Source organism: Phyllostomus discolor, chromosome 4 (assembly GCF_004126475.2).
Source record: "Phyllostomus discolor isolate MPI-MPIP mPhyDis1 chromosome 4, mPhyDis1.pri.v3, whole genome shotgun sequence".
Taxonomy (NCBI): Eukaryota; Metazoa; Chordata; class Mammalia; order Chiroptera; family Phyllostomidae; genus Phyllostomus; species Phyllostomus discolor.
Genome location: NC_040906.2, coordinates 10,156,380 through 10,168,149, shown reverse-complemented (window position 1 = coordinate 10,168,149; position 11,770 = coordinate 10,156,380). Strand labels below are relative to the sequence as shown.

General features: G+C 45.5%; 1 protein-coding gene across 4 annotated transcripts in view; it reads right to left on the bottom strand.

Annotated features, from left to right (window-relative positions):
• DOCK10 (dedicator of cytokinesis 10) overlaps positions 1–11,770 on the bottom strand; it is a 228,970-nt gene that overhangs the window by 168,057 nt on the left and 49,143 nt on the right. The window contains exon 1 of one of the 4 annotated variants that reach the window (XM_036022785.1): positions 3,110–3,658. The exons of 2 other annotated variants lie outside the window; for them this stretch is intronic. In XM_036022785.1, the coding sequence (XP_035878678.1) occupies positions 3,110–3,274 (165 nt within the window). In that variant the 5' untranslated portion in view covers positions 3,275–3,658. Of the gene's footprint in view, positions 1–3,109; positions 3,659–11,770 lie in introns of those variants that run through there. One more of the 4 variants, XM_028509596.2, reaches the window with a different exon arrangement.

The following is an 11,770-nucleotide window of genomic DNA, read 5'->3' as shown; positions in this document are numbered from 1 at the left end:
CAGGTCTTTTGCTGGAATCCCTGAAATGGTTTCCTGGCTAATGGTCTCCCTGCTTCAACCCTTGAGCCTCTGCAGCCGTACATCCTGTTACCAACCCCTCCACCCTTCTCAAGAACCTCTAAATCAATGCACTTGGAGTCAGTTGAGCACTGACTATCCACCAGGCACTGGTCTAAGCTCTTTGCATGTTAACGTCCTGAATTCTCAAAATAACTTTATACGGTAGGCACCATTGACCTGTTTCTTCAATGAAGAAAAGAAGGCACAGGGAGGTCAGGTCATTTGTGAAGACCTCACACTTCGTGAGTGGCAGAGATGGGACTTGAACCCTGACAGTCTGGCTCCAGAGCCCATGCCATCAACTTCTGTGACTATTCCTCCAATGGCTTCTCTTCTCACTCTTGAAAAAACCAAGTCTTTCTGATGGTTTGCAGAGCCTGGTATGATCTTCCCTCATAACCACAGAGAGCTCACCTTCCACCACCTTCTCCCTGGCTCTCAGTCACCGTGGCCTCCCCATTGTTCGCCACTCACCCCGGGCTTCTGCCCATCGTAGGGACTTCCACCCCGGCTGGTCCCTCAGCCTGAGACAGTTCCCCACCCAGCAGGGCACGGTCCCTCCCTCGCCCCCTTCAGGTCTTTCCACAAATGTCACTTTTCAGTCAGGACATTCCTAATCTTCCTTATTGAACATCTTACTAATATGTCTAGACACTATTCTAAGCACTTAACACATACTTTACTCCATTAAACACCCATAATAGCTCTGTTCTGGGCTGATGGAACCGTTATGTCCACCTCACAGATGAGGAAAAGAGGCACAGATGCCAAATACCATGTGGAAGGTCACACAGCTAATAAGCAATGGAGTCAGGATTCCAACCTAGAGTCTCTGACTCTGGTGACTGTGACCTTACACATGCATGCACACACTCACAGGCAAGTTGGTAAGTTGTGACTAATAATAGGTGATGAGAAAGTGAGAGAAAAATTAGTGTGTTGAGAAGCTTAGAGTCAGAGCGAGAGCATTAGCTTATCAGGTTAAAGGGAGAGAAGAGGGGAGAGTTTGGAAGATCAGTTTCCAAAGCCACGCTTCTCAGACTGTCAGTATCACCCAGAGGTGCTTGCTAAAAATGCAGGTTCCTGGGCTCCATGCCAGACCCTGAAACAGTCTTTGGGGGCCAAGTGTCCAAGCATTTGTATAAATAAGAACTCCTAAGTGAACTCAAGTTCTCAAACCACCAACTTGGAAATTATGAAATTGTTTCACCGCCTTAAATTCATGCACTAAGCATCACAGCCCTACGATAGCATTTCCATAGCAACAGGATTTGCAGAATATACTACCTCCATAAAACTTTGCAACTTAGGGCACGGCCTTGGACAGGTTTTTTCATGAATGGTTTCCAAGTACCTGCAACAGTGGTTGACTCACAGTAGGTCAACAATAAATGGTTGTTGAATGGGTGAATTTTGGAGAGGCCCAGAGGAAACTTTCAAAATACACAGTAACTTTGCATGAGCATGTGACTCTGAGTAGTCCAAGACTCCCATAAGACTGCTCATGAGAATTCAGTTTCATCATTATTTCCTAAGAGGTGTGAAAGGAGTTGCAAGTATACTGGCTTTGGGGATCCTGGATTTAAGTACGGCTTCAGGCTCTGTCATTTAGACCCCGTGTGATGCAAACAAGATATTCAGTCTTTGTAAAACCCTGTTATCGTCATCAGCAAATTCATCATCATTTCATGTACCATAAAGGTACTGTAAAAACATAAAAAAATCTTTGAAAAGACAAGGTACTGCTATTAAGTGAATTAATTATTTTTTATTTCTCAGTTACTCTGAGATACTTCTCTCTGCAAATTTCTAGCTGCAAGATTTTATAGTCTGATTAGTAAAATTAGGAAAAAATGACTTGTAATGATTGAGACAGTATGATTCCTACACAGAGATATAGAATGTGTCGATGCTAACAACAGTCCAACTTGAAAACAGAGGTTTCAGATCTTTTCACATTTAAGTGTGAAAACTTGTTAGGGTAATGAGTAAGAAATTATTCCTACCTAGTGTTTCCTCTCAGAGATAATCATAGTCAAATAGCTCAAGCAGAGTATCACTTTTCAAAAACCAAATATTGATCTGTTAAAGAAGTAAGCATAAAATATCATAGCTTAGTATTCTGTCATTCAGAGACACAGCCCGAGCCAAATGACTTTCACTTAAAAACTTTTAGTGTAACAGGTACTCTTCATTCATTATTTACTACATCCTTGATATCTGAACACTGAAATCTAAGAGAAAATAAAAGTCGATTGTACTGAAACCACCCAGACTTCAGTGCCTCCCCAGTTTTGGAAACTTTAGCACACCCTCTCCATCCTAACGTGGAATTTCAGTGACTAAGCAGATATCTCCCTGAACCTAAAGGAAGGAAAAGCTTTATCATCTCCTTTATTCTTGCTGATCACACAGATGCATGAAGTGGGAGTAACACTGTCTGTCATAATTAAAGCATAAATAAAAGTGTAATTAGACAAGGGGTGAGAAACAGCTTTCTAATTAGAGCATCATGCATTCCACAGAATTCTCAAAAACTTTATTCTGATTAGGTGCCTACCTTAAGCCTTTTGGAGAAACATTTCTGTTGCAGAGTCAGAAATAAAAGCTCCAGCTACCTTAAAGTTAGAGCTGTAGCCACCAACATCTATCCAACTTGATGGGTTACCTGTGATACAAAAATATCTGCTTGGGGCTCTTCTTTCAAACTAGGATTATAAAATAAAATCAACTTAATTTAACCAACTGCAAAATGTTCACTTTTTCCTGCAGAAAAGTTAGTAATAGCATACATCATGTCAGTCAGGAAAGAATTTGCAACAGACCAATAAACTGCACATTTCGTTGACAGATCTAAGAGAAAGAAAATCATCTCTTTGAATAATAGAAAGAGTTTTAAAAGGTCTCCCCCGAACAATCAAGCACAGTAGTAAACTCTAGGTCACACATTCCTTGATCTGAAGCCGAGCTCATCAAAACCCTAAATCGTAACCTCCTCCTGTAAAGAACAGTTCAATCAAGTGAGGCCGCTCTGCCACAGATACCATACCATTATAACGAGTGTTCTGGGTCTGTTCATTTCATCGTCACTTTCCAGAGGCAAAATTTCGTGGGATGGTTCCTCCTCCTGGCGTCGGCTACAAATGTGTGGACAGCTCCTCTGGACCACAGAACGAAAAGCTTGCAGCAGAACAATGCTGGCAGTGCAGCCCATGGCTGCATCCTGGAGCCTACAAAATAACTTCTATGTTGATGCTATGTTTGCAAAACAGTGGCTCCTTGTCCCTGAACACAGCCTACATTGCAGCTGCAGCCAGCTCAGGCTCCAATCACTTCCTTGAGCTCTGATCATCTGATCAGCGCCAAATAGCTTGGATGCAGAGATGGGAAAGATTGGATCCACTGAAACTGAACACACTCAGGAATATTAGGGCATTTCGACCGGAGAGTATTTCTCAGTTCATTTTGAGAGCCTGTTTCCTGTTCACTACAACAATCCTGTTCCATTCTCCTCTCAGAGCTCCGAATAAATATATCTTTCCCATAGACATTCAAATAAATCATTTTTTCAAACTAAACAACTGCAAATCTGACTTACACTGACATTTTTTTCCAAATCTGACTTCACACTGACAATCTTTTTCAAAGGCAAATGAATGTCATGTAAAGAGTGGAAAATGATTATTATTTTTTAAAATGTAAACACTTCCGGAAGGAAATTTTGCTGGACACCTCACTAAGTGATTGAGGTTTTACTTTCCATAGCCCTGAAGTTCCAGAAACAGAATCGACGCGTCTGAAATGTGGCACCCACTGAATCAAAACGGATTATCAAAAGTATGCACACATTAACCAAACCCGTGCGAGCCTGTGATTTCCTTTCAATGGTGTGGTTGTTCTGTTCCCACACGTGCGGTTATGCAGCCTAATACATTTTTATATTTACATAGGCAGGCAGCTTGCAGGGCTAAAACACGTCCATTACGGAGGTCACTCAGCTGACAGAGCCACTCAAGCTGACCTCTCAGAAAACACGGCTGTCAGGCATTTTCACATCCTATCAATAGGAATGTAAGTCTTCAGGAAGGGCTTTGGTGGTTAAGAGTCTAGTATTCCCTGACTCCTGCAAGACCAGTCACTTAGGAGGCAGCCAGAGAGATGCTTAGAAGTCACGTGGCCTGCCTGCCTGGCCTGGCTTCAAGGTCTAATGGTCTACTGTAACAGAAGAGGGCGGCAGGGGATGCTTGCACTAAAAATATCTCGCGGAAAATGGATTTTGCTTATAAATGAGGGAAGGATGCAATCCCCAGTAGGATTTGCAATGTCGGGATCTTTCTGTCAAGCCAATGCTCCCAGGGTAACTCTGAGAGTCAGAGTGAAAATATTTTCTTTGGTTTCTGGGCTCCTCAGTGGTGTGGGGGGAGGAGGGGGCGCTGCAGGAAGTTCGGAGAAGGCTTGTTTGGCTGTAAGGCTCCGGCACTCCCGCCCCAGTAAACTTGGTTTCACAGAAGCATCTAGCATACTGCCCAATTAGGCATTAATTGCTCAGTAATCTGTCACAATACAGCACCGTTTTAATTAGTGTTTGCCAGAGAAGTAAAACATTTTTGTTTCTTTCAAGAGGTACTGGCTGCCAATAGTTTCTCATCTCCCTCTGTTTTGAGCAAACATATTTTAGTGTTGCTGGAAAAAGAAGAAAAAAATGCTAATGGTGCTGGCAAGTCCCCTCACTCCCTGCGGACCTTTGTCAGAGAGCCCGGGTGCTAATCTAAACCATTTTTTTTTACTCTGAACAACTAGGGCATTTAGCTGAACAGAGGCTACAATTTAGCCTGTCTGGCCTGTGTGTATTGACTATCTATATAAATGGTGTCCACCAGGGACCCAGCACAGAGCGGGCTTCCGTGATTATAGAGATGTCTTTTTAAGTATGACTGCCCCTTCAGACCGCCTGCATGTCAGTGCCTACCCTCCCCCACCCACTCCCATCCCCCTGAGAGAGCCTTCTCCAACTATCTCCTTAGGCCCTGCTCCTCTGCTGTGACTGAGTAACTCAAAAGCAGAAGGGCACCAGCTGAATGCTTAAGCAGCCCACCAGCTCTGGCCGGCAGCAGGACGGGGCGGGAAGCCGGGGCCCTCCATCACGCCGCCCGGCTTGGCAGAGAAGATGCACTTCGCTTCCTAGACTCCTTTCCAGCCTCCCCTCCCGAGGTCTGGCTAACCTCGAGGGTGGCTTTTGCAGTCAGATGTTTTGGCAGGTGCCAAAGCCTTTGGGGAAACGAAGGAGATGCTTTCTAGCTATTGGAGTTGTATTACCACTGATGCCCTCTTTGCCTCTGAGGAACTCATCCCCATTACTGACGGACTGCTGGGGGCCTCCCAGTGTTCTCTCTCCTTCTCTTTCACCTTCTGTCATCAAGGAAAGGGACCTCCAAGAGTTCCTTTCTTGGGAACCCAGGACACACCACGGTTACCTCGAGAACAAGAGGACCAAAAGGGTGAAAAACAGGGGCTAACAGTTGGACATAGAGTCCAATATTTTCCTATGAAAAATTTCAAATATGCAGCAAAACTGCAAGAAAGGGAGTGGGTTCTGAGCTGTAAGCGTGCCTTAGTACGTTGGGCCGGGTGGGTGTGGAGGTAGCAATCAACCCAGGCAGGAGGTCCTTCCTCCAACCCCTTCATATTTAGCATATAAGTGGACACAGAAAAAATATTTTAAAAAGAGGAATAAACTCTTCACACGTGTCTGCTATTTTTGTCTGCAGTATTAATACTATGAGTATCGATTTGGCCTTGAAGCATCAAATGTGCGTATCCTTCCTAATTCATAACTTTTGGAGAATTTGGCTCTCATTTGCCTCCTTCCCCTAACTGTGTCATCTTTTCTCACAATTCACTAAGGTATTTAGTAAATATAAAATGCTCCAAGGGAGATTTTAAATTTACTGTGATAGATGAGGAAATAATGTCGCTATCATTTGTAAGACTAAATTTTCCAAGAAAGTGGTAGGAACTAGAATTCATTCTGAGTTATTAAGTAAAATACATATGTATGTATATATACATATGTATGTATGTTTGTGCACATGTATCCACATATATAAATTTATCTATGTTGTATATTTTTGTGTGTGCATATACACATTTGCACACATATGCATGATGTTATATTTGGTCATTCATTCAGCACTTATGAAATCTTAAGTTTATGCTCAGTGAGAAAGCTTTCTTGCTTCAAAGCAGAGATGGCCACGTTGCGTAGACATGAAGCAGCGTTTGTGTGGATAGGAATGGAAGGAAGAGTGAAGAGAGATAGCATTGATAAGTTAAGGGATACCTGGGAGAAAGTTAAATATAGAAAAAAAGTAAAGAGTTTTGAAGAGTGAATGGGGGACATAGAAAAAAAAAACAAAAAAAGAAGACTAGTAAAACAGTTAAAAAAATCACCCCAATACCCTTCACTTCTGTCTCAAATGACTGCTCCCCTACTTCTCCTCTCTTTTCCATAAATCCCGGCAATTATGTGTAGTTTTTAGAGCTGTTTTCAATATTTTTTTTGGACTAAGAATTTTTTCATTTTAGGTGTTGACACTCCTGCACCCAAAGATCTTTGGAGTCATGCACCCAAAGATCTTTCTACAATGGACAAGGGAAATCTATCTTTAATTTAAACAAATAATGTCTATTGAAAGTGCTGGACTTTTCCAGCTTTGCTAAGTTACGTAAGAGCTATATGTCTAAACATACCCTGAGATGCAGACTGTGTTGAGTTGGGCCACGATGGAGGCAGAGCCCACACTTCTCCCTCACCCAAAGGACCCACGCCCAGGCCTCTGAGTCTCTCATCACGACAGACCTGCGTGGAGGGAAGGAGGGAGGGAGGTTTTCTGCCGTCTTCACAGGGCAAGCGCACTGCAAGCTACTGCTGATAACCACATCAACTTGCTGAAATGCACTTGAGCTCAGGTGAAGATACTTTAGTTGAGAAATGAAATGGAACCAGGCCAGCCTCCCCTGCTTCTTGGGTATCCGGGACGCTCTCTAGCGTTGTCTCACTGCTCAACACCCTGGAGCTGCTGGTTACTATGGTGAGAGCTTAATAAGACCACGATTAGAACTTATCTGTGAAGAGAAATGTATGGTTGAGACTTTGAATGTCAAAGACCTTGCCTGGGAAAACCATACCTCAACAACCAAGTCTCGAGTGAAATTGTCACCTCCCTGGAGAAAGGTTCTAAATGCCCTCAGATTCAATTAACCCCGCTTTTCTCCCTGCTTCCAAAACACGAAGGTTCAGGAGCCTCTAGGAACTGGCTCCGCACGGCACCCACAGGTCCCGATCCAGAAGAATGTGGTTTCTGCCACGTTGGGAGTCCAGATACCTTGACTTCTAGTTCAGGGGGGTAGATGGAGAACATGTGTTTCATTCCTCCCTTTGCAAAGTCCAAGTGAAATGACAGCAAAGCAGTATAAGAGGGATTGTATTGATTGCAATGGTGTGGGGAAGGCTTTTCCAGCGGATGAGACTTTACAGGGAGTTTTATTGAAAAACAAAAAGTGAGCATGACCACACTGACCCATAACCCAACAGGAAGGATCAGCAGCGTGCACACAGCGCAGGAGGGCTCCCCGCTCTCCAACGGAGCCCTGAACGAGCTCCCAGCTTGGAGAAGGTGGGCGCTGGATACGACAAAGTAATTCGTCTGCCCTCCCATGCATGCCCGGCGCTCACAGAACACCAGAACACCTGACAGCCACTCTGTGAAGAAGAGCAAAGGCTTCCAGCATCCTAGCCTAGGTGCTGGCACCTCAGAGAAACGCCCATATTATTTCGACGTTGGCAGGGGGAGGCGGGGCATGTCTCCAGCCTGCCTGCCTGGCTCACCCTCTGAAGTACAGACTGCATCGGGGGGCCCTTGGCAACCTAGAAATCGACAGTCCATTATCAGTCTGGTCCAGTGAAAGATGGGGGGCTCAGACACAGAACACTTTGGCCACCCAAACTAAGAAGATCCCTCTCTGGCGTTAAATTAATGTATAGAGAAACTGACAGCGTATGCACTGAGCAATGCGGCCCAGATCGAAGTAGATCCTCATCCCGGGGGGCAGCCTGTGGGCAGGCAGGCAGTCAGTGGAGGGCAGCGGAAAGGCTCACGGTGAGCTCTGGACTCAGACGGACACACGCTGCTGTCCTGGCTCTGCCAAAGGGAAGCTGCGTGATCGTGAGCCAGTTGCTTAACCTCTCTGAGCCTTGATAGTATCTGCTGTAAAATGGGGATCATCCTCGATACCCGTCAAGATATTGGTGGGAGGAAAATAAGAGGCCAGTGTGGAATCTGGGTTATAAAACCATCAAGCAGATACATGTGGTGCTGCCTCTACTAACGGTAATAACAGGGGCTCGGTCTCCTCCCTCCCAGTCTCCACTCTCAGTTTCAACTCGACACCGCCCAAGAGGAGCCTCCCTTGAGGGGCCTCGCCTCTCAGCCCCGAACCTCAGTCCTTATCGCTGCATCCTGTGGGTTTCCTTTCTAAGACACAAGCTGAAATTACCTTCTGGTGAATTTCATTTTTAAGCGATGTCTTCCTCTTTCTATAGAGCTCAGATTGTCTTGACTTGGTTCACTAGATGTCCAGTGCCCACAGTGTGGTTGGTGCTCAATGAACAATAGTAATGATGATACTAATAATAAAACAAGCCCTTCCCTAGCACTCATTGTGTGCCAGGTGCATGGGTCTACGTATCGATTCATGTACATGGCGCTCTTCGAGGTCGTTCTCTGATCATCCCCATTTTACAGATGAGGAAGCTGAGGCACAGAGAAGTGAAGTAACTTCCTCAAAGACCCACAGCGAGTAAGTGGCAGAGCCAGGGTTTGAATTCAGCCAGAGCCTGAGCTTATTACCAATTCTGAATGTCAAGTCTGTGCCAACTAAGCCTTGTATATTCCAAAAGTGGATTTACACCAACAAGTTTTTTGGCACAGGCGTGGCTGTAGTGAAGCAGTCCTGGAAAATCCCCCTTGAGAGCTGGTGTGTCTCTCACAGGCAAGTCTGTGACGTCTCCTTGGATGACGGCTCCGGAAGGCAGCTAGCACTCTTAGCAGGCTGTTTCAGCTTATGATATAAATTGCATTTTGATGGGTATGTGAAACATTTTAAAATGTAATGAATTTGATGATAAGAGAATTTTTAAAAAAAAAATGCACTGTATTTACTGTGTGAAGTGTTCACCTGTCCAAATTGCCTGTAAAGCATAGATGTGGTAGGTGGAAGCATGACTGGCCCCCTCTGTCACTCTCGGATGCAACACCTGCTCTTACATGACAGGGGATACTGGTTAACACTGAAATGTCCCCAGAAAAGAGGTTACTTCTGGTCCAACAAGAATGAGGCCATTGTCCAAGGACACTCTTTCAGCCTGGACATGGTTGTCCAGGCTCACAGAGGACAGCCTGCTGACACTTGATGTCGAATCCACAGACTTACAGCCTGGCCACGTCTCAGCCACCTGCCTTGCTGGGTGAACGTGAGAACCCGGGCAGGATTAGCAAGCTGGGGGAGCACAGCTGCCTCGCGTCTCTGTTGCTCCTGCCTGCACCACCAGGGTATTCTGTGCAGCCGTGCGATGGGAAGAGCCTGGAGACCAGGCAGAGGGAAGGGAGTTCCATCCAGTTATCTCAGCTGCAGGACGACCTTTACACGGGACCTCAGTGATTGGTGGAGTGAAGCAATCAATCAATAAGGAATAAAAATCAACTCCTCCTTCTTCTCCTCTTCCTTTTCCTCTTTCTCTTCTTCCTCCTCCCTCTCCCCTTCCTCCTCCTCATTATCCACGTCATCATCAAAGTCTAAATCCTGCTGATCTTCTTTGTAAACTTTGCAGGGACTCAGCAATTATTCCCAAGAGAAAGTGACCTCAAGGGAAGAGAAACCCCCACACCAGCCCCTAAGGACAAGTCAGGATTTAGCCCCAAGTTGAGTAAAACCAGGTCATGGATTTGGCCATTTTGCTGAGCAGGGATTCGTGAGAATCTTTTTCCTTGTCTATTTTGAGATGGGTAAATCCCCTCAGGTATGAACCCAATTAAATGGCCAGGAGGGAGTTAATCAGTGCTTTCTTGGCTAAAACGGGGGCAAGAGAACCCAGTGAAATCTTTCTCCCTGAGGCCCCGTTGCCCTTGGTCAACTTGCACCTCTGCCTCTCCCGGTGCAACTTCCACTCCAGACCTTGGGACTTGGTCTATTTTGATCGTAAGCCACGGCCGCTTTGTTCCACATCTGATGAGACGAGTTCTCTCCTTTCCGTCTTTCTCTTCATTTCCACTGACAGTAGCCTCCTGCTTGCAGGTATCCTTCCCACTTGCTGGCAGTTACTGAGTCGCACAATTAATCACTCTGGAAACCAGCACACTGTTCTTTCGCGGGAAAATCCCAGGGCTGTTGCCAAGCTCTCCTTTTTCTTCATTTTCCTGCCTTTCGCACTGGCCCGGTTCAGAAGCAGGTTACTGTTTTGTTGGTACATTTAGATGCATCAGAAAACTCCCCTTCGTTTCTCTCGAAGGCAGCTTCCTGCAGGGCGCGTGGATAACTTATTCATTCCATTAGTATTGCAGCTTCTACGTGTGACTGCACTGTTCTCAGGTCGGAATGGATCTGTCTTATTCCTAATTGCAGCAGTTGGGCGAAGGCTCAGGAAGCAGATTGCCAAGATTAAACCCCCGTTGAGACATTTACTATTACGCAAATGTTTAAAGCCTCCATTGGTTCCCTTACCTGCTAAATGGATGAGCGCTCATGAAGGCCTGATATTCACGTCAGGGCTTGGCACAGTGCCAGGCACAGGGCACATACCCTCTACATGTTTGCCAGTTATTACAGAAAAGAGCAGATCACAGGACTTTGAGACATGGTTTGCGTTTCCACACTCCCTCCACAATTGCTTTTGTGGTTTATTTTGGTGCGTTATCTCCCAACTTTTTTTTCTGTTTGGGAATACACAGTGTGCCCTGGGTGATGAAGGAATGCGGATGTTGGGCGTGCCTCCACGATCAACCCCCTTCAAGTTCAACCCCCATGGTCATGTGAGACGAGATCCATAGCTGCTCCCCAGTCCATTGCCAGGAGCAAACACATTTGAAATGATATAACAATACCTCATTTAACTGGAGGTCGCTCATTTGCAACCTCAGTATTCTCAGAACAGCCAAGTCCTGGAAGGCAACAGAAACAACTTCTGCAGAGCCAGAAGGAGACAAAAGCTGATTCAATAGTCAATGAAGCTTATAGGACCTGCTCGGAGGAGAGATGCTTGTACCTTCACCATTCACTGTTCAGCCACCGTATGCAGAAGTCTAAAGAACTTGCTCACCTGAGCCTGCAACGGCCTTTGACCAGAAGCGGTGTGTTTTCACCTGCCCTGCTCCAGCAGGACTAGGGAGCAGGTGATTAGAATAATGTTCCTGCCAAATATAGAAGTGCTGACAGTTGTCAAACTCCTTCAAAAGATTGTGGTGTGCCCAGGCATTAAGCCACCAGCCCACCAAGACTCAGCCACTAGCTGGGGCTTGGGGCTGTGCATCTGGGGCAGAAATAAGGCTACATTATTCTAGTCTAGTTCTGAAGAAGTGATTCAGAGCAATGAACAGGATCTTTGGAGTTAAAGAGACCTAAGTTTGAATTCTCTGAGTCTTACTGTCCTCAACCA